At 42.5% G+C, this 22,250-nt stretch overlaps 2 protein-coding genes across 2 annotated transcripts in view; both read left to right on the top strand.

The window, feature by feature from the left end:
* The window catches only part of LOC129866744 (laminin subunit beta-1-like), a 34,629-nt gene extending 29,044 nt beyond the window's left edge, over positions 1-5,585 (top strand). The window contains exons 24-33 of the mRNA XM_055939586.1: positions 436-805; positions 923-1,107; positions 1,216-1,457; positions 1,712-1,915; positions 2,017-2,161; positions 2,390-2,597; positions 2,754-2,895; positions 3,082-3,258; positions 3,378-3,537; positions 4,153-5,585. Of these exons, the coding sequence (XP_055795561.1) occupies positions 436-805; positions 923-1,107; positions 1,216-1,457; positions 1,712-1,915; positions 2,017-2,161; positions 2,390-2,597; positions 2,754-2,895; positions 3,082-3,258; positions 3,378-3,537; positions 4,153-4,292 (1,973 nt within the window). The 3' untranslated portion in view covers positions 4,293-5,585. The remainder of the gene's footprint in view (positions 1-435; positions 806-922; positions 1,108-1,215; positions 1,458-1,711; positions 1,916-2,016; positions 2,162-2,389; positions 2,598-2,753; positions 2,896-3,081; positions 3,259-3,377; positions 3,538-4,152) is intronic.
* Positions 5,586-7,583: 1,998 nt separating this feature from the next.
* Positions 7,584-22,135, top strand: LOC129866745 (S-adenosylmethionine sensor upstream of mTORC1-like). Its single transcript, XM_055939587.1, has 5 exons — positions 7,584-7,864; positions 17,616-17,757; positions 17,955-18,086; positions 18,286-18,400; positions 18,764-22,135. The coding sequence occupies exons 1-5, from the start codon at positions 7,702-7,704 to the stop codon at positions 19,394-19,396; spliced, it is 1,185 nt and encodes a 394-aa protein (XP_055795562.1). The 5' UTR covers positions 7,584-7,701; the 3' UTR covers positions 19,397-22,135.
* Positions 22,136-22,250: the final 115 nt, after the last annotated feature.

Below are 22,250 nucleotides of genomic sequence, written 5' to 3'. Positions count from 1 at the left end.
ACAGGGTGCTAACCGTGCTGAACACCACCAAACATAGCAGTAACATGTGAATATAAACCCATAAAGGTTCCGTCCCATAAAGCGACAGGAGCTCCCTTCCTTTCCCGAGTGGCACACTTTAAAATTAGATTAAGAGGATCCCAATATGTGTTCATAGGTTGACCTGACGAGGCAGATGCGTCCTTTGAAGAGGTAGCGAGAGAGAGGAGGGCTGCTAAGAAGCACTTCCCTGGCTTTGTAAGACTGCTGTGTAGGCTGTTGTCAACCTTGTTATGGGATGACACCAAGCTGTTTGAAATGTCTCTCTCCCATTCAGGACCTTTGGAGGGTGACTGACTGATCAGGATGGAACAAAATGCTAATGACTTGTGGAAAAAGTGATGTTTTGTGAGTTGAGTCATGCATTAAAAATTGTAGTAACTGGTTGCCTTGCAGCATGTGACTGTGACCCGCGAGGCATTGCCGAGCAGCAGTGCCACAAGGCCAACGGTCACTGCGTGTGCGTGGAGGGCGTGTCTGGTCCCCGCTGTGACGTCTGCACCCGTGGCTACTCTGGCACCTTCCCCTACTGCGAACGCTGCCACCAGTGCTTCGCCGACTGGGACCTGGTCGTGGGTCAGCTGACCAATCAGACCCACAGGCTGGTCAACAAGGTGAACACCATCAAGGCCAGCGGCATCACCGGACCCTATAAACACACCATAGATAACATGGAGCAGAGCGCCGGGGCCATAAGAACTATCCTGGCCCAGAACCCGGCTACCCAGCCACTGTCAGAGATACAGCAGCTACTGGGGCAGGCCACGTAAGTGGGGTCAAAATGGGTCAATGACAATATTCATTAATGGCAAAAACTGTTGTAGCTGCATCAAAACCAATTATGTACTGTATTCTTTTTTTATGATATATTTATGTTCTTAAGAGATCTAATGGAAAAGATGAGCAACAAGCTGAACCTCACTGAGGAGGCGCTGGCCCAGGTATCATCTGATGACAACAGCACCAACACCAAACTGGACTCACTCAAAGAGGACACCCAGAAGCTGGATCGCACTGTCAAGGATCTGCTGGACCAAGTGGAGTTCATCAAGAACACTGACATTCGGGGTAAGGGTACATGTTGAGAATTATGATATAGAAGAGATATACAATGTCAATCTCCATTATACTTCCATTTGTCAACTCTGACATTCAACATTGTTTTTGTAATGACAGGAGCGACAGACAGTGTCACCAAGTACTACCAGCAGTCTCTGGCTGCAGATGCTCGCGCCAACGCCTCCACTAGTGGCCCAGGCAACCCTGTGGAGAGCTCTGCCATTTTACGGCAAGCCACAGAGGACAAGATGAACGACACCAGGGAGGAGTTCCACAGGAGGCAGGAAGAACACGCCAAGAGACTGGACGACCTGGCAGGACAACTGGAGACACTGGACTTATCAGAACTCAGCGTGAAGGTAAGTCCAAACAAGGCCATATCTGAGGCCTGACACTGGCTTGCTGATGTTGACATAACAGTGGTGTGACTGAGTTTGACACAGATGGGACTCAATCTAATCCCAGTTTGCGAGATAAAACCACCAAAAAGAAGACATTCTCTTGAGCTGTTAAATCAAAGCTTTCTTTATGTGTGTCAGGAAGTTTGATTAAAAGATAACCACGATCTTGCATCCAAGTTGAACTCTTCTCACTCTACTGGTCCTCTCTGCAGACGTGTGGCAGCCCAGCTGATGAGGCGTGTGGGCACTCTCCGTGCGGGGGGCTGAGCTGTGTGGACTCCGAGGGGAACAGGAGGTGCGGTGGCGAGGGGTGCGACGGTCTGGTCACCCTGGCCAATAACGCCTGGCAGAAGGCCAAGGACTTTGACCAGGAGATCCTCACGGCCATGGAGGAAGTGGACAAGCTCGCCAAAATGGTGAGACCCTGTCTTTAAATTAAACTGAACCAACCCTCTTTAGGCGAGAAATACACCCTACTACCTCTCCTCTGGTTCCTAACCTGTCTGTGTGAGATCAGGTGTCGGAGGCCAAGGTGAAGGCGGATGAGGCTAAGCTGAGTGCCCAGAACGTGCTGCTGAAGACCAACGGTACCAAGCAGCGTGTGGACCAGAGCAACGAGGAGCTGCGCAGCCTCATCCGACAGATCAGAGACTTCCTCACACGTATGTGTACTCTTCCAATCAACTTCCACGTAACCCTCATAGTTTAACTCCTACATATGTTTACTACCCCGTTATTTAACGGTACAATCTGCAGCTGTTCAATGACCATTTCAATTAAATGTTTTACTTTAATTTCACCCATTGATTCTAGAAGAATGTAACTTGTAAATGCCTCATGAGCTTAGTCCCCTCCATCGTAACCCTTGTCTCTCCTGTGGCACCGCCTAGAGGATGCAGCGGACCTGGAGAGCATTGAGGCAGTGGCCAACGAGGTGCTGGCCATGCAGATGCCCACCACACCAGCCCAGCTCCAAACCCTGACAGACGAGATCAAGAAGAGAGTAGGAGACCTAGCCCACGTGGAGACCATCCTTAACCAGAGCTCCGACGACATCCAGAGAGCCGAGAGCCTACTGGAGCAGGCACGCAGAGTCAGGTAACACACACATACACCTCTAGATCATCCTTGAACAGAGCGCAGAAGATGAGGCAAGTGTGCAACGCCAGGTACTCCACACATACACACACTGTTATGCTTGGTGTGCTTCTTATTTTCCTCCTCTGTGTGTGTGCGTGTGTGTGTGTCCCACAGTAAAGAGGCGACAAACGTGAGAGACACAGCAGAGATGGTGAAGCAGGTTCTGGAGGAGGCTGAGCGTGCCCAGAGCGCAGCGGCCAAGGCCATCAAACAGGCCACCACCGACATCAAAGGCACCAATGACCTCCTGACCTCAGTGAGTCAACATCCTCCATTTTACTGCACACAGTGAGTTTGAACTTCTGGGACTAATCCATTGGTTCCATTCTACTGGGAAAACTAAATAAAGCGCAGTTCAAATATTTGAAAGTATTTTGCTTGACAGCTAATACGGTAAAGACACAGAAATGAACCCTGTTCCCGTCTTTACATCTTGGAACAGGTGGAGTCGGAGACAGCGGACTCGGAGTACAAGCTGAACAATGCCACCCAGAGGCTGCTGCGGTTAGAGCGAGACGTCACGCTGCTCAGAGAGAAGACACTGAACACCTCACTCAGCTCTGAACAAACTGAAAAAGACACAGAGAGCATCAACAAAGTGGCTGAGCAGGTCAAAAAGGTGTGTGTGATCCACTCTGCGTTATATTGGGACAAATGTGAGAGTTTGTGGTTCATTTTCAGGCCTTGTCCGTCTTAAAATAAATGTCCGACCTTGTATATGACTGTGTGTGTGTACAGGACCTGGACTCGGAGCTGAAGGATAAGTACAGCACCGTGGAGGACCTGATCACACAGAAGGCCGGGGGCGTGGCTAACGCCAAGAAGAGGGCGGAGCTTCTACAGCAGGAAGCCAAAGACCTGCTGCTACAGGCCAGCGACAAGCTGCAGCTACTGAAAGGTACATATGCATACTCCTATACACACACACACATCAAGAACAGCTTGGAGAGTGCCTTGCATGTAATGTATATACAATCACAACTCACTACCTAAAACACACACCCTTGGGGTCCAATCATGACAAGTCCTTACAACACATTCAGGCATTATCACAAACACTACACTTTTAAACCTTTATTTAACTAGGCTAGTCAGTTAAGAACAAATTCTTATTTACATTCTTATTTATTATTGTTATTTCACCCAATGGGACTCCCAATCCCGGCCGGTTGTGATACAGCCTGGAAACGAACCAGGGTCTGTAGTGGCGCCTCTAGCACTGAGACGCAGTGCCTTAGACCACTGCGCCACTGGTGCCTACTTAGTGGATATACAGTATAAACATGATCACTTTATAATACCTACGAGCGCTCCATATCCATGTTGACTCACTTTTTCCAATACAGAGTTTAATATAAAATTACGCAGTCCCTCTAACATTCTCTTCTCAAGTGTGCCTATTCACTGTGTGAAATTCCACGTTCTGATTTATAAAACCGGTGTGTGGAGGGATACTACACATCTTGTTCCTTGATTGACGGAAGCATGACTCTCCTTTTTGGTTCCCATTTAGATTTAGAGAAGTCGTATGAGGACAACCAGAAGACTTTGGAACACAAGGCCAACCAGTTGGTGGATCTGGAGAAGTCCATCAAAGAGCTTCTGCAGGAGATCAGTCACAAAGTCACTGTCTACAGCACCTGTCTGTTTTAAACACAACCCCCCAGTCTGGGGTTTTGGTCCCCAAAACCAAAATGAATGGCAATCAAGGATATGGGAATTTGAAACCAGAAGCCATTTAAAGACATGCTCTGGAACTTTAGCGACTACTTAGTATTTTTTAAACCTCTCTCTTTGGGCTGGATGTGTCAATGTGTAGTTCATACGTGCATAATCTATGAGCAGAATTACTGTCTTACCTCAATTAGCCACGAAATCCCTAGTTTGAAAGCTGTACGGCACCATTTTCCCAAAATGTTCTCCCACTTGGGCCAGCCCCCTAGTCATTTGAGTTCAACCAATGAACTTCAGCCCCTCGCCATAATATTGACAGGTCTTTTTTTATTTAAATTTTTTACATTTTAGGCGGTATGATTGACAGCTAGCCAGATGCACATGTTGCACCCACAACAGAGCAGAGAGAGCAAGCAATGACGTGGTGCACATATCTTCACATATGTGAGGTAGTACACAGTCTTCAGTGTCCACCTTTGGCTCGTGGGCACTACTTTCGGAACTACAGGCTAAAGTATACAAAAGTACTGGAGAATCTATTTATTACTGACACTTTCCCCTTTAGACTGGACACTCAGTTACACTCCCTGGTTTCATAGTTTAAAATGGAATATGTTGGTTTACTTTTGTACTGTGTGAAAGTAAAACAACTGGCATTTGTGTGGAAAAAGCCGGGGATGAAAAAGTAGAAACCTGTTTCTATTTGTAGGAAACAAGGAGAAAGGATAAGTGAAAATCAGAATCCTGCCAATGAGTTTGCCAGCCAAGTTACAGCAGCCATCATTGCCTTTACAAAGAGGCATGAACCACCCACAGACATTACAACTGCCTTGTGTGGTAGTACTACTAGCATATGTGAGATTGTTATGGTTTAGGATGACAGCTTTTAGGCAAATTTCTCAGTGCTTACTGATGGTTGGAATACGAAAAACATCCTAACAATTTAAAATAAAAAGGAACATTTTCATTTTTCTGAAAAGTTTCCAAAGAAATCCCCCTCCAGTTAAAACAGAATTTAATTTAATAATTTTTCTTAAGCGTGTAAACCAAAGTTTAGAGGGCTGAAAGCGTGACTAAAGGTTTGACCTAACTTTTTACCATGAGACTGCGATGATTTTATTCCTCCAAACTTTTGTATTGTATTATCTCGTACATTTGATTGCAACATTGTATGAGCCAACTGGTTACTTTCAAAGTTTTACCTAGACCAAAACCTAGACCACAACTAAATAGATTTTTAATAAAAAAACAACCCATTGAAATCCCATCAAATATGTGTTATATCTCTTCAATCTACTGAAAAGCGATATCTTTTTGGGTGTCTCGACAAGTACTGAGTTATTTTTGACATGTGCTATTTATGTGCCTCTCTACTTAACTGTTAGGCTAAGACGGAGCTGTGTGTGTGTGAGAGGGAGCAGCTGGCGCCTGTTTTCTCCACTAGAAGTATGAGGCCCTCAGAGTGGCCCTGGGAGGCAGCCACATGCAGAGTGGACATCCTGTGTACACTAAGCATTAGATCCAATGCCTAGATCTGGAACACGAGACATTTAGCTTTCACAGTACTCAGTTTTGTTTTTATCCTTGCTTGTTTCTCTCTTCTTTTGTTGTATAGTGTTCTTGCTTCTTTTTGAAAGGCACTTTAAATACAATGTATTATTATTATTAGGCTGCCCAAATGCATCCACCCCGTCATTCCTGGGAGAAATCAGGTCTATGAGGTTTGAATTGGTGAATACATGTATTGGTGATAGCATTTTACTTAAATCATAAAAGGATTATTCAATCACACATAGTGGAGAGTGGGGTAAGTTGAGCACAAGGGGTAAGTTGAGCACAAGGGGTAAGTTGAACGCCACCCTTGTTTCTAAGAAACCATACACAACATTTATAATTTGACCAAATATTTAGAAAGAGGTCATCATTTCATGGAGTGTGTGAAGGAAGAAGCCACATTGAAAAAGTGGTAAGTAAGGTCAGAAAAACTGATTTTCACTAAGTCAAATTAATTAAAAGTGTTTCAAAAAGTACGTGTTTGTTAGGTGTTAAGCCTGTGTTAAGATATGAGATATGATATGCTTAAAATTATTAAAAGACAAAAAAGCAATTATGATTGTGTTAAAATATGTTTGGGAAATATAGACACTGTTTTAAAAAGGCACCCACTGGGCAAAAACTGGTTGAATCAACCTCCAGTGAATAGTGGTAATATTTTATTCAGTACAGAATTTTGTAGGCAGCGTCACCTTACCCTGTCCCGCAGCTCAACTTACCCCATACCCGGAGTAAATTGTACCAAGAGAACAGTTTTTTAGGACAAGCTAGGTTTTCAAAACTGTAATGTTTACATGAATTCTGATCAATTCCAGGGATACACAACATCCTGAAATATACAGTATGTAGATATCTTTGTTAGAAAGAATACTATATTTCCCTTAACGGAGTGATGCTGAATGTAAGAAATTGCTCAACGTATCCCACTTACCCCTAAGCCTATATTATGGTCCCAGGTGAGTCTGGGTTGTAATGCCTTTTGTGTGAGGTCATTACTATCTGTTCTGAAACTGACTAGAGCAAGATCTTATAAATCGAATGTCAAATTCACTCTAATCCATAATGGGATCTTATGAGCCACAGGCCTACGCTAATACTATGAGCACATGGTACATCCAGAGCTGCTGAATTGAGATCCCTGTTTGAGCAAATATAAATATTTTTAAAGATGTATTTATTTTTCTAAAAAGTTTTCTAACATGTCCCCCGAAGTTGGACTCTGGAAGGTCTGAGGAATCTGTCTCAATATTACCTACCATAAGGTGGCAGTATGTAGCCACAAACTATACTACAAACCCTGTGTGTTACAAGGCCTGTATCTAAAGGCAAGGCCTCTACAGGGGCTGCTAGAGAGGCTCCAAGGGACTTCATTTAGGAACGTCAAACCTAAAGCAGAAAGTATGGAATTTATTTGACTAATTCTTGTGCCAGGAACATCATACAGGAGAAAGGCCTCCATACAGTAGCTAATGTGGACAGATTTTAAAACCAGAGCAACCTGTACTCTTACATCATTTGCACACACATTTTAGATAGAAATAGGCTACATTATAAATCTGCCACCGCTAAATGGAGCTATTATTTCGATTTAAACAGCAAATAAAGCATGCAACTAAACGCTGAAGGTGTTTCTGTTTTCAGCTCTGCGATTGGTCATATAGCTGTCAGCCCTGCAGCATGTGTGTCCAGGGGAACCAATCAGCGCGCACGTTGTTCGCTTGTGGCCCTGGTGTGCTGGCTGGCACCGGTAGTTAACCTAGAATGTGAAGAATTGTAGCTAGTCTGTAAAAATACAAGCCTTAACCTGGTGAGGAAGGAGAAGCGGCGCAGGACTATGGACCCGGTGAACAATGCTGAGACAGGAGATACAGAAACCGAACTGGAGCCGGTCTATGTTCTTATTCCGAAGGAAACGAGGTGCAAGAAGAAGGAGCAGGAAAAGCTGTCCGGAGTCGTCAAGAATGTCCATAGAAAACTGCGAAGAAAATATCGAGAAGGTAGTTAAGCGTCACTAGCTTTATCTAACTAACGTTAGTTAATTTAACACGCTAGAACAATTCAGGAGTCTGGTCTGTCTCAGCAAACGGGCCATTAAACTTGGTGAAAATAAGGCCCCAAGTAGAACGCTAACGTAGTTCGCTAAGTAACATTAGCTAGCTTGCTAGCATTATTTATTATTTTGGGTGCCTTGCACATACTGCAAGTGACGGGCAACATGTCAGGCTCGACTGTACTGTCTTAAAATAACATTGTCATATAATAGTAGCTAACGTTAGGTGGCTAGCTTGTGTGGCTACATTTCACTTTATTTATGACCAAACTAGACTAATGTAACGTTCGATCAGGGCCGCCTGGGAATATTTCAAGCTGCAGTGTGCACTTACTAAAACTAGGCTTGTTTGGATCTTATTGTATGATTTGGCAACACAATTCATAATAGCCTCCTCTTACATACAGTCATAGTCATTTGGGAAGGTTGTTCGATCGTAACATAATGGCTCATGGGTACTGTCAGACAGATGAGCTTGGATTGTATGGCTTTTGTGTCACCTGTTCTGAAACTGAAAATAACGAGAAAAATATGAAAATATGTTTTATTCTCACACACCGGATACTGTGCCATTAAAGTATTCATACCCCTTGACTTATTCCACATTTTGTTGTTACTTGTTTGTGTTACAGCCTGAATTAAATGTATTCATATATTTTGTTCGCATCCATCTACACACATTACCCCATAATGACAAAATGAAAACATGTTTTTAGGTATTTTAGCACATTTATTGAAAATTAAATATTGAAATATCTATTTTACGTATGTATTCACACCCCTGAGTCAATACTTTGTAGAAATACCTTTGACAGTGATTACAGCTGTGAGTCTCTTTGGGTAAGGCTCTAAGAGCTTTCCACACCTGGATTGTGAAACATTTGTACATTATTATTTTCAAAATTCTTCAAGCTCTGGCAAATTGGTTGTTGAATTGGTTGTTGATCATTGCTAGACAACCATTTTCAGGTCTTAACATAGATCTTCAAGTAGATTTAAGTCAAAACTGAAACTTGGTCAATCAGGAACATTTCACTGTCTTCTTCGTAAGCAACTCAGGTGTAGATTTACCCTTTGTTATTGTCCTGCTGAAAGGTGAATTTATCTCCCAGTGTCTGGTGGAAGGCATATTGAAACAGGTTTTCCTCTGCCTGTGCTTAGCTCCATTCTGTTTTTTTTTTTTTATCCTGAACAACTCCCCAGTATTTAACAATTAAGCATACCCACAACAAGATGCAGCTTGCTTGAAAATATGGATAGTGGTATTGTGTTGTATTCAGAACAAAAAGTGTATTGTTTTGCCACTTTTTTTTTCAGTATTACTTTAGTTCTTTGTTGCAAACAGGATGCATGAACAGGCTTCCTTCTTTTCACTCTGTCAATTTGGTTAGTATTGTGGAGTAACTACAATGTTGTTGATCCGTCCTCAGTTTTCTCCTATCACAGCCATTCAACTTTGTAACTGTGTTAACGTCACAATTGGCCTCATGGTATGACTACCTAATCTCTGTACCCAACACATACAGATAATTGTAAGGTCCCTCAGTCGAACAATGAGTTCCAAACAGATTCAACCACAAAGACCAGGGAGGTTTTCCAATGTCTTGCAAAGAAGGTGTATCAGAAGACCTAGTCACAACAAGGATACAGGCATCCTTCCTAACTCCAATGCAGGAGATATCTTCACCATGCTCCATGATATTCAATGTCTATTTTATTTTTAACCCATCTACCAATAGGTGACCTTTGCGATGCATTGTAAAACATCCCTGGTCTTTGCGCTTGAATCTAAGGGTAGGCAACAACACCTCGGCCACACTGACCCTTAACACGGGGCACCCTAAAGTGTGTGTGCGTAGTCCCCTACTGTACTCCCTGTTGACCCACGACTGCGTGGCCACGCACAACTCCAACACCATCAACAAGTTTGCTGACGGTGGTAGGCCTGATCACCGACGGCGATGAGTCAGCCTACAGGGAGGAGGTCAGAGACTCGGCAGTGTGGTGCCTGTACAACAACCTCTCCCTCAACGTCAGAAAGATCAAGGAGCTGATCGTGGACTATAAGGAGAAAGAGGGGAGCGCATGCCCCCATCCACATCACCGGGGCTATTGTGAAGCGGGTCGAGAGCTTCAAGTTCCTTGGCATCCACATCCCTAAGAACATAAGTGGTCCACACACACCCAGTCATGAAGAGGGCACGGCAGTGCCTCTTCCCCCTCAGGAGGCTGAAAGGATTTGGCATGGGCTCTCGGATCCTCAAAAAGTTGTACAGATGCACCATTGAGAGCATCTTGACTGGCTGCATCACCGCTTGGTATGGCAAATGCACTGTCCTTGACCACAAAGTGCTACAGGGGGTGGTGCAGACAGCCCAGTACATCACTGGGGCTGAGCTCCCTGCCATCCAGGACCTCTGTGTCAGGCGGTGTCAGAGGAAGACCCGAAAAATTGCAAAAGACTCCAGCCACCCAAGTCATAGACTGTTCACTCTGCTACTAGACTATATACACTGAGTATACAAAACATTAAGGACACCTGCTCTTTCCATGACCAGGGTGGGAGATTTTTCTTTTTTGGTCCACAAGCCAGCAAAAATATTTGATGTAATTACATTGCGCTCGCCCTGGATGAGCATGCTTTCTGTTTTTCTAAAACAAGAAATGTATTACTAGTAAGAAGTAATGGGGTGTATTGCTTAATTTCATTTCTGTAACCTGCATCTTTAACCAATTTATGTTCAAATAGATACAATAATAAGAACAGTTTTACTAATGAACATCAAGAATCAACAAAGTGGCTACCCTGCCACAAAAGGCTGAGTGATATTGCTTATTTGTTATTATAAACTCAGCAAAAAATTTTTTTTCCCTTTTTCAGAACCCTGTCTTTCAAAGATAATTCGTAAAAATCCAAATAACTTCACAGATCTTCATTGTAAAAGGGTTTAAACACTGTTTCCCATGCTTGTTTAATGAGCCATAAAGAATTAATGAACATACACCTGTGGATGCCTAAGACAGGATGGGCAGCTGATCGTCCTCGCAGTGGCAGACCACGTGTAACACCTGCACAGGATCGGTACATCTAAACATCACACCTGCGGGACAGGTACAGGATGGCAACAACAACTGCTCGAGTTACACCAGGAACGCACAATCTCTCTATCAGTGCTTAGACTGTCCACAATAGGCTGAAAGAGGCTGGACTGAGGGCTTTGTAGGCCTGTTGTAAGGCAGGTCCTCACCAGACATCACCGGCAACAACATCGCCTATGGGCACAAACCCACCATCGCTGGACCAGACAGGACTGACAAAAAGTGCTCTTCACTGACGAGTCGTGGTTTTGTCTCACCAGGGGTGATTGTCGGATTCACGTTTATCGTCGAAGGGATGAGCGTTACACCGAGGCCTGTACTCTGGAGCAGGATCGATTTGGAGGTGGAGGGTCCGTCATGGTCTGGGGCGGTGTATCACAGCATCATCAGACTGAGCTTGTTGTCATTGCAGGCAATCTCAATGGTGTGCGTTACAGGGAAAACATCCTCTTCCCTTGTGTTACCCTTCCTGCAGGCTCATCCTGACATGACCTTCCAGCATGACAATGTCACCAGCCATACTGCTCATTCTGTGCGTGATTTCCTGCAAGACCGGAATATCAGTGTTCTGCCATGGCCAGCGACGAGCCCGGATCTCAATCCCCCTCCAGAAATGTCCGGGAACTTGCAGGTGCCTTGGTGGAAGAGTGGGGTAACATCTCACAGCAAGAGCTGGCAAATCTGGTGCAGTCCATGAGGAGGAGATGCACTGCAGTACTTAATGCAGCTGGTGGCCACACCAGATACTGACTGTTACTTTTGATTTTGACCCCCCCCCCCCCTTGTTCAGGGACACACAATTCAATTTCTGTTAGTCACATGTCTGTGGAACTTGTTCAGTTTATGTCTGTTGTTGAATCTTATGTTCATACAAATATTTACACACGTTAAGTTTGCTGAAAATTAACATACCGTAGTTGACAGTGAGAGGACATTTTTCTTTTTTGCTCAGTTTAGTTCAGGCCTCTACGCTGACATTTTTTACAAGGAGTACATAATGTGCTCCTAAATAGAAATGTAGAAGCACACAAATTAATCTAGGAGAACAATTAAAGTATTTGAGTGTTTTAATGATAAGAAATGACAAAGTTCATTATTTATTTTTTAGGAGTGAACCATGGTTCAAGCGCAATCATTAGGTGAGACAAACCTTCAGCTGCTGCTTTAAGGGTCTGGCCGTTACCATGGTAACTTGGGCACTCGCTTGTCTGTGATGAAAAAAATCTCACACTGCAATGTCTTCCGAGCAGCAGACCGTTGCAGCAAACTTAAAGATGCACTATGCAGAAATCACTCCGTAATTTCCTGGTTGCAAAAATTCTAATAGCCTAATTTCAGTTTGTGACAAAACATGCAATTATAGTACAGAGCATCATTGTACCATCTACACTGTCGTGAAATATCTTTCCATAATCAAACATTTTGTCAATTCAGCTGTTTGAAGCTGTTGTACAAAAAAAAAGCAAAAACGGAACTTAATGGGAAGCATAGAAATAGCGCACAGAACAAATCTACTGCTTCTTAGACTTACTTTCCATGAGTGACAGATCCATAACACACATTTCTGTGAATTTGGTCCAATGTGCCCAAAAAGTTTCATATTGTAGCTTTAAACTAACATTGAAAAACAACCTAGCATGTGAACAAAACAATATAACTTGCCAAGAAACACAAGGACAAAGTCACACTTTAGTAGCCTTTCTTGACAATTTGACCAATGGGACTCAATATTAGGAATGTGTTCTTAATATTTTGTGCGCTCTGTATTTCATGTAGTCCTTGTTATGTTCACGCAAAAAGGAAGATGGAAGATATATTTTGACAGGCGCAAATGACTGCGAGTGAATATCCGCCATACACATCACACTACCCATGAAGGGATACATACATTTCACTTATAATCGACCCTGACACAGCCAGGGCAAGACCGAAATAAAGCACATGCAGTTCTGACCATTTTTAGCCAGTAAACATGTGCACCTGTTTTCTCTCCACACACACACATATATTTATAGGCCATACATACATGCATGCATACATACAGCACCAGTCCAAAAGTTTGGACACCTACTCATTCAAGAGTTTTTATTTTTACTGTTTTCTACATTGTAGAATAATATTGACGACATCAAAACTATGAAATAACACACATGGAATCATGTAGTAACCAAAAAAGGGTTAAAACAAATCAAAATATATTTTAGATTCTTCAAAGTAGCCACCCTTTGCTTTTGACAGCTTTGTGCACACTTCACATTCTCTCAACCAGCGTCACCTGGAATGTTTTTCCAAAGTCTTGAAGGAGTTCCCACCTGCTGAGCACTTGTTGGCTGCTTTTCCTTAACTCTGCGGTCCAACTCATCCAAAACCATCTCAATTTTGTTGAGGGCGGGTGATTGTGGAGGCCAGGTAATCTGATGCAGCACTCCATCACTCTCCTTCTTGGGCAAATAGCCCTTACATAACCTGGAGGTGTGTTGGGTCATTGTTCTGTTGAAAAACAAATGATAGTCCCACTAAGCGCAAACAAGATGGGATGGTGTATTGCTGCAGAATGCTGTGGTAGCCATGCTGGTTAAGTGTGCCTTGAATTCTAAATAAACAGTGTCACCAGCAAAGCACCATTACACCTCCTCCATGCTTCACGGTGGGAACCACACACCTACTCGGCGTCTCACAAAGACACGGCGGTTGGAACCAAAAATCTCATATTTGGACTCATCAGATGAGAGGACCGATTTCCACCAGTCTAATGTCCATTCCTCGTGTTTCTTGGCCCAAGCAAGTCTCTTCTTATTATTGGTGTCCTTTAGTAGTGGTTTCTTTGCAGCAATTCAACCATGAAGGCCTGATTCACGCGGTGTCCACTGAACAGTTGTTGATGTAACTGTTTCGTGAACTTATTTGGGCTCTAATTTCTGAGGCCCGTAACTCAAATTAACTTATCCTCTGCGGCAGAGGTAACTCTGGGTCTTCCGTTCCTGTGGCGGTCCGCATGTGAGCCAGTTTCATCATAGCGCTTGATGGTTTTTGCGACTGCACTTGAAGAAACATTCAAAGTTCTTGAACTTTTCCGGATTGACTGACCTTCATGTCTTAAAGTAATGATGGACTGCCGTTTCTCTTTGCTTATTTGAGCTGTTCTTGCCATTAATATGGACTTGGTATTTTACCAAATAGGGCTATCTTCTGTATACCACCCCAACCATGTCACAACCCAACTGATTGGGACAAACACATTAAGAAGGAAAGAAATTCGAAAAATGAACTAAACAAAGCACACCTGTTAATTGAAATGCATTCCAGGTGGCTACCTCATGAAGCTGGTTGAGACTGCCAAGATGTCATCAAGGCAAAGGGTGGCTACTTTGAAGAATCTGAAATATATAAAATATAATTTGATTTGTTTAACACTTTTTTGGTTACTACATGATTCCATGTGTTATTTCATAGTTTTGACATCTTCACTTTTCTACAATGTAGAACATAGTAAAAATAAAGAAACTCTGGAATGAGTAAGTATGTCCAAACTTCTGACTGGTACTGTACATGCGTACCTCTTCCATTTCATCCCGACAGCAGATCTTTAAAAAATCTATTTTTTCTTGGATTTCCCTTTTCTCTTTATTTTTTTTCGACACCAGGGTAGATGTTCTATTACTTCGGCTGTTTTCCACATAGGCCCATATAATTGGGGAGGAAAGATAAGGGTAGCCTATAGGCCTAAAGGTTGTGTAAATACATGATATGCATTTCTGGTTCAATTCAGTTTATTGGCCTTTGCAGGAATTAGTCTTGCATTCAGATGTAGGGTTGTTGAGACAACCAGTTGAGGAATCTGCCAGTAATCCTATACTTAACAGATTGTTTATCATGAGGCAAGTCTCTCGTGTCAACTTCAGCTATTTTGGACCCTAAAATTGGCTAATCTTACTGGAAGAATGTCCAGGGACACACTTTTTAAGTTTTAGTCAAACCGTAATGGAGCTCTGCATTCTGTGTGTAGCTCGGCTGCTAATAGTGTAACGTAATGTGCTCTTGTGGTTGTCAGCCTGGACAGAATATAGGCCTATTAGCCACTCATTTTACTTTGCAACCGATGTTTTCATTTTTTTAAATTTAGCATCGGTTTGGCTAGATACCGGCCTGGTGAAAAATAGCGACATCTATGAATAGCCTAGGTCTATTTCCCACTGTGTTGCAATCATCACACAAATTTAAAAACAGCATACAACCGGTATTTTCCACTCTACCAGCAGAAGGACTGACTGGCCTAGCAACTGGTCTTGAAAGACAAGACACTGGGCAGTTGTCCTGTCAGCTGACACCATGATTAGTTAATAAGTAAAGCATGATCTGGTTTGCTTGGCATTGGTACCACAGTAGTCATGCTTTGTACTAGGGCACTGCTGTTTATTCCAACCGGTCGTCTTGTCGCTTTATTTCTGCCAATCTGATATCATTTTTTCCCTCTTGTGGTCATGGGATTTCTTCCTTTATCAGGATGTTTGCTCACACAAGCTAAACACATTCTGCTGTACGCCTGTGAAGACCTGGTGAAGGGAATTTGTGAAGATATATAGGAACAGATGTGAAGACTTCTGTTGAAAGTCTGGTTTCCAGCTATACCTCTCTATATTGCTGGAAGGATGACATGAGTAACTGTTTTTAGAAAATGTTGAAGCAATGTTGTGTCAGCGTATGTGGGGCTGAATGATTCTCTATTGAATGAATGTAAAAAAAACTTTACAAGTAGGTACATCTCAATGTTGGCTTATTGTGTACACAATGTACAATACCAGTCAAAAGTTTGGACACCTACTCATTCCAGGGTTTTTCTTTATTTTTACTATTTTCTACATTGTAGAATAATATTGAAGACATTAAAACTATGAAATAACACACATGTAGTAGCTAAAAAAAAGTGTTTAACAAATCAATCTATTTTATATTTAAGATTCTTCAAAGTAGCCACCCTTTGCATTGATGATAGCTTTGCACACTTGGCATTCTCTCAACCAGCTTCATGAGGTAGTCACCTGGAATGCATTTCAATTAACAGGTGTGCCTTGTTAAAAGTTCATTTGAGAATTTCTTTCCTTAATGCGTTTGAGCCAATCAGTTGTGTTGTGACAAGTTACGGTTGGTATACAGAGGATAGTCCTATTTGGTAAAAAAACAAGTCCATATTATGGCAAGAACAGCTCAAATAAGAAAAGAGAAATGACAGTCCATAATTAAGGTCAGTCAATCTGGAAAAGTTCAAGAACTTTTAAAGTTTTTTCAAGTGTAATCGCAAAAACCATCAAGCTCTATGATGAAACTGGCTCTCATGAGGACCGCCACAGGAAAGGAAGACCCAGAGTTACCTCTGCTGCAGAGGATAAGTTCATTAGAGTTACCAGCCTCCAAATACAGCCCAAATAAATCCTTCAGAGTTCAACTAACAAACACATCAACTGTTCAGAGGAGACCGCGTTAATCAAGCATTCGTGGTCGAATATTTGCAAAGAAACCACTACTAAAGGACACCAATGAGAAGAAGAGACTTGCTTGAGCTAAGAAACATGAGCAATGGACATTAGACTGGTGGACATCTGTCCTTTCGTCTGATGAGTCCAAATGTGATATTTTTTTGTTCCAACTGCTGTGTCTTTGTGACGCAGAGTAGGTGAACGGATGATCTTAACGTGTGGTTCCCACCGTGAAGCATGGAGGAGGAGGTGTGTTGGGGTGCTTTGCTGGTAACACTGTCTGTGATTTATTTAGAACTCAAGGCACACTTAACCAGCATGGCTACCACAGCATTCTGCAGCGATACGCCATCCCATCTGGTTTGCGCTTAGTGGGACTATCTTTTTTTAATTTATTTTTTAACAAGATAATGACCCAACACACCTCCAGGTTCTGTAAGGGCTATTTGACCAAGGAGAGTGATGGAGTGCTGCATCAGATGACCTGGCCTCCACAATCACCTGACATCAATCCAATTTGAGATGGTTTGGGATGAGTTGGACTGCAGAGTGAAGCAAAAGCAGCCAACAAGTGCTCAGCATATGTGGGAACTCCTTCAAGACTTTTGGAAAAGCATTCCAGGTGAAGCTGGTTTAGGGAATGTGAAGTGTACAAAGGTGCCAAAGACAAAGGGTGGCTACTTAGATTCTTCAAATGTATATTCTTTGATTTTTTTTTTACCCTTTTTTGGTTACTACATGATTCCATATGTGTTATTTCATAGTTTTGATGTCTTCAATATTATTCTACAATGTAGAAAATAGTAAAAAAAAAAAATATATATATAAAAAAAAAAACTTGAGTAGGTGTGTCCAAACTTTTGACTGGTACTGTATGTACTATGCTTGCATGCCATTTTTAGAAACAAAACTGACAGGACTTTCAATTTCAATTCTTACCATTTACTAATGTTGAATGTGATGAAATGAAATGGGAAACAAATCTCTGCCTGGCCCACTTTCATTTCTGCTTATTTGTTTTGCTATATCATACTGTATATTGTGAGGTAGGCGTGTTTGGTTTCTTTTCTCTGTTTCAACCTTCTTCCTGTCTTTTTGAAAAAATGTATCTCGTTCTTTCCACAGTGGGGGATTTTGAGAAGATCTGGCGAGAGCACTGTGAGGATGAGCAGACTCTGAGTGAATACGCCCTTGCCATGAAGAACCTGGCCGATAACCACTGGGCCAAGACCTGTGAGGGAGAGGGCCGCATCGAGTGGTGTCGCAGGTAAACAAATAACCCTCTGGCTGCGCTGTACTAGCTCAGAACTCCAATGTTAGGTGTGATGACGCATCAAGCCTTTTCGATATCAATGCTGTTGGGTAAATCCTAACTTCTGCTCGTTGAATTTCTGCGCATTCGTGTCGTTTTAACGGTGAGGCATCAATACCGTGATGTGTGATGTTTTGGGACTATTTTTCCAGTGTTTGTCAGGAGTATTTCCTGGATGGTGGGATGAAAAGAATGTTGAAGAAGGATGAGAAGAGTGCCAGGCTTGCCATGGCCGCCTCAGCTGCAACTCTGAGTGCCCAGCCTTATAGCTCCTTCATCCCCAGGTACTGCACCGTTGCAATGTTAAATCAAACCCTGATTTTCATGACTATTTTGCCCAACTTCAGCATGCTCTGTTGTACGTTCATAATTGACATTCAATATTCATATTGACTTATATTAACCACTGCTCTCATTAAGCACACTCACTGTGTGTCAGACTTAACACTAACTCTTTAATGCCTCTGATTTCTCCACTTTCAGGTCCATCTCCCAGCTTGGTAAAATGCGCCTGCTGGATGTTGGCAGCTGTTTTAACCCGTTCCTGAAGTTTGACGAGTTCCTCACAGTCGGTATTGACATAGTGCCTGCGGTCGAGGTATGTACAATTTACAGTCAGTGGTCACTCACTCGGCTTAAATAAATCCTGACTCTTACCGTCTTACTCACTCCTCTACGGCCGCGACAGAATGTCAGGGGTTTTCTAGACGGGTAGCTAGTTCATTGTGTGAATATCAGACCGCAAAACAATGCCGTCCCTTGGCAGTGAGTGTCAACACTTGACTGCAATGAAACCTGACCTGCTGTGAAGGAACTGGCAGAATATTAGCATAGAGTGATTTGGGTAACTAAATGGAATAAGAATGGTGGGTTTTAAATGTGGGTCTAAAATACTGCAACTTGATACTCTTTTGGGAGCTACTCTAAAGTATCTGTTTCTGCTCTCTCCCCCCCACCCCAGAGTGTATACAAGTGTGACTTCCTTAACCTCCAGCTCCAGCAGCCCCTGCAGCTGGCTGGTGACGCAGTGGAAGCCTTCCTGAGACAGCTGTGTAGCCCCATCGACGCGCTGCCCGCCCAACTCTTCAACGTGGTGGTCTTCTCACTGCTCCTCTCCTACTTCCCCTCGCCTTACCAGCGCTGGATCTGCTGCAAGAAGGCCCACGAGCTGCTTGAACTGCATGGCCTGCTGCTCATCATCACCCCCGACTCCTCCCACCAGAACCGCCACGCCCTCATGATGCGCAGCTGGCGCGTGGCGGTGGAGTCACTGGGCTTCAGGCGCTGCAAGTACATCAAGTTCTCCCACATGCACCTCATAGCCTTCCGCAAGGTGTCCCTGACCACCACCAGTGACCTGGTCAGCGGTAACTACCCCGAGATGCTCTACATCCCTCAGGACTTCCAATCCCACGAGGAGGAGGACTACACAGACGTGCTGGTTCAGGCCCACTCCGTCTTCGAGGACGAACAGCTGGCGTGGGGCTTCACGGAGCTGCCAGACACGCCCTACGACTCGGATTCAGGAGAGAGTCAGAGCAGTTCCTTGCCCTTCCTACACGAGCTGGAGGACCCCATACTGCTGCAGAGCTGAGCTAGACGAGCTAAAACCCTACTAGCTACTCTCTCTAAGTCCTTATTCAATCCCTAAGGCTCCCCTTGGCCCTAACCTTTCAATGTTTGCAGATCTGAAAGGAGGAAAGCAATATTGTTGTAGCTTTGCCACTGCACTGCTTATACCTAACCAGAGCCTTCAGACATGCAACATGGGAGGGGCAAGTGGGAGGGATGGGGAGCAATTTGAGACCGGCTGTCTCTGTCCCCAACTGCTGCGCTGCCAAATGAACCTGCTGCATTCTTCTCACACTCTTCTTTTCCCTTAACTTAACAACGCAGTTTGCACAGAGTGAAAGAAAAATAAGTTTACAGAAGTGAGTTGTTTATTATTCGATATCTTACATGGTTAGTCTCTCAACACAACTACACACACACACACACACACACACACACACACACACACACACACACACACACACACACACACACACACACACACACATACACACACACACACACACACAAAATAAATTAGTTTTTTAAAATGAAGACACGGTAGCTGAATGCTCTCAGGATAGATGCAGTTAGCCTGCCCCTTGCATTTCATCCCATCTTTGTGATCTGTCACGCTCTACTAACAGAAGACAGTCAATCTTTCAAAGGCTTTGTTTTAGTAGTTAAACCGTGAATGTGCTTCAGTGCCAGCAAGCCGCTGACTTTAAATCCCTCTTAAAGAGACCGATACCACAGAGGTTTGTCAGGTTTGGTTAGTGGAAAGATTGAGATGGAAAGAGGGGTATGCTTGCTATTGTAAATCAGGCGAGGCTTTCTCTAATTCTTGGCGTGTATTTAGTTTTCCAAAATATAAAGAAAAAATAAAACATTGTCGTACTCAGCAAACTATGTAATTTTGTTCACTTTTGAACACTGGTTTTGTCCAACACGATGTGTGGCAACGCCATTTTATTTCAGCCTCTTTTTCACTGATTCATAACAATTAAAGTGATATTTGTAGCATTTTCAGAACCTTAATGTATGTAGTTACTTTGTCTAGTTAAATAAAGGTAAAAAAAAAAAAAAAAAATACTACAAAAAACAACTTTTCCTAATGTGAAACTGTTGTTTTTTTTTCATAGTGTACCAAGGTACGAGTGTTGCAAAATAGTCATTGCTCTATTTTCTCTGCTGGTGTGAAGAAACTGCTATGTAAATATGCACAGATGTTAGCTTACCTTCAATGTTCAATACAACCTTATTTGTAAAAAAAAATACTTTTGAGGAACAATATTTAGGCTTCATTATCTGATCAATAATAGGTCTGTAGTGATGTCTTGGCTTCTTTATAGGTAACTGTTGGCTTCTCTATAGGTACTGGTAACTAGACAAATTATACTGACCACACTATGTCCACTGAAGTGAAACATATCGACTAAGACACCAGCTTTAGCTGTCAGTTACTGTTTTCCTTTAAAGTACTTCATATCTGAGGAGAGCAACATTGGCCGTAGGAAGAATTTCTGAATTCAGAATGGGTTTTTTCTTCAATATTTGCTTTTCATTCATAGGTTGGTAGGATAAGTATAGTATCAACAAATACTGAGTCATTCATTGCATCAGTAAGTTAATTTGACTATCCCTTTTTCTATGTATTTTCATCCACAACATGAAAGTACTTAGTGTGTACTCTGCTTAAGAAAATGTATTATCTCAAAACAGTTGTGAAAATGGTCTTATGAACTCTAATAGAATTCCAAAAGATTCGCCTCAATGAGGTTTTGCACTAATACCACACGGTCTCGTCATGTAATCTCTGATCTCATCAAAGTGCATTTTAGCAATAGCCAGCTTTATCCTGTACTGTATCCTTATGGGGAAGGTTTCTGTGTTGTTCTCAATGACACTAGCACACAACTCATTTGTTATATATTTGTAATGATATTTCCTTTTTTTGTGTGTGTGTGTGTGGAGATATGTAGGTTGAGTGTGCATGAGTGTTTTGTTGTAATGTACTTCATAAATAGTAGACTAATCTCTCAGCTGCCATGAGTCATGTGAATCCTGTCATTTGGAATATAGGTTGCGTCCCAAAATGGCACCCTATTCCCTATGGACCTTGGTCAAAATTAGTCCACTATGTAGGGAATAGGGTGCCATTTGGGACGTGCCCTTATGAATATAACCAGTATGATGTACCTGTACCCAAATGTTCTCACATCAGTTTACCTGAAATCCTAAAGGTGCCTTCTTACTTGTTTTTGCAGTCCTGGTTCTCATGCCCATATGTTAGAAAACTCACACTTTTCACTTGGCAGTATACAATGGGTTTTCTTTGCCAAATAATTGTGTTATGTGCAACTGTACAAATGAGCTACCAGCTTCCACTTAAAAGTATAATTGGCTCAATGTTTTACCCTAAGAACAATGTGTTTTGTTTAAATGATGTAATTTGTCATTGATAATGATTACATATTGCTTTCAACTTGCTATACATACGTTGGAACTAGATAACTTTCTGGTCAGTTAATGTTTGGTGTACTTTAAACTATTTATCTTCAGTAACAGGAAAGACAGACATTTCTCATTACAAATCATTTGCTTGAGGGTTGTGAATTGTACCAGTAAGCAATTAGTGACACACTCATCTTTCTATCTGTCTTCCAAGAGTTTGATTCCATTACTTTCATAAACAGCTTCATTTTCAGTATTAAGGATTTTGACAATTGCAGGACAATGTGTGCATGGTTGTTATTCTATTTTATAAATGAATGTTAATGCAGCTTCCATGTCTGATTTTGTGATCTCCATTCTGTTTTAGTTTTTTTAATAGGACTGAGGTGAACTTGAGTCGTTGTATTGAGCATAAATATAGGAAAGTGTAGTGGGTTTCACTT

Source organism: Salvelinus fontinalis, chromosome 12 (genome assembly GCF_029448725.1).
Source record: "Salvelinus fontinalis isolate EN_2023a chromosome 12, ASM2944872v1, whole genome shotgun sequence".
Lineage (NCBI taxonomy): Eukaryota > Metazoa > Chordata > Actinopteri > Salmoniformes > Salmonidae > Salvelinus > Salvelinus fontinalis.
This window is presented reverse-complemented; position numbering and strand designations above follow the sequence as displayed.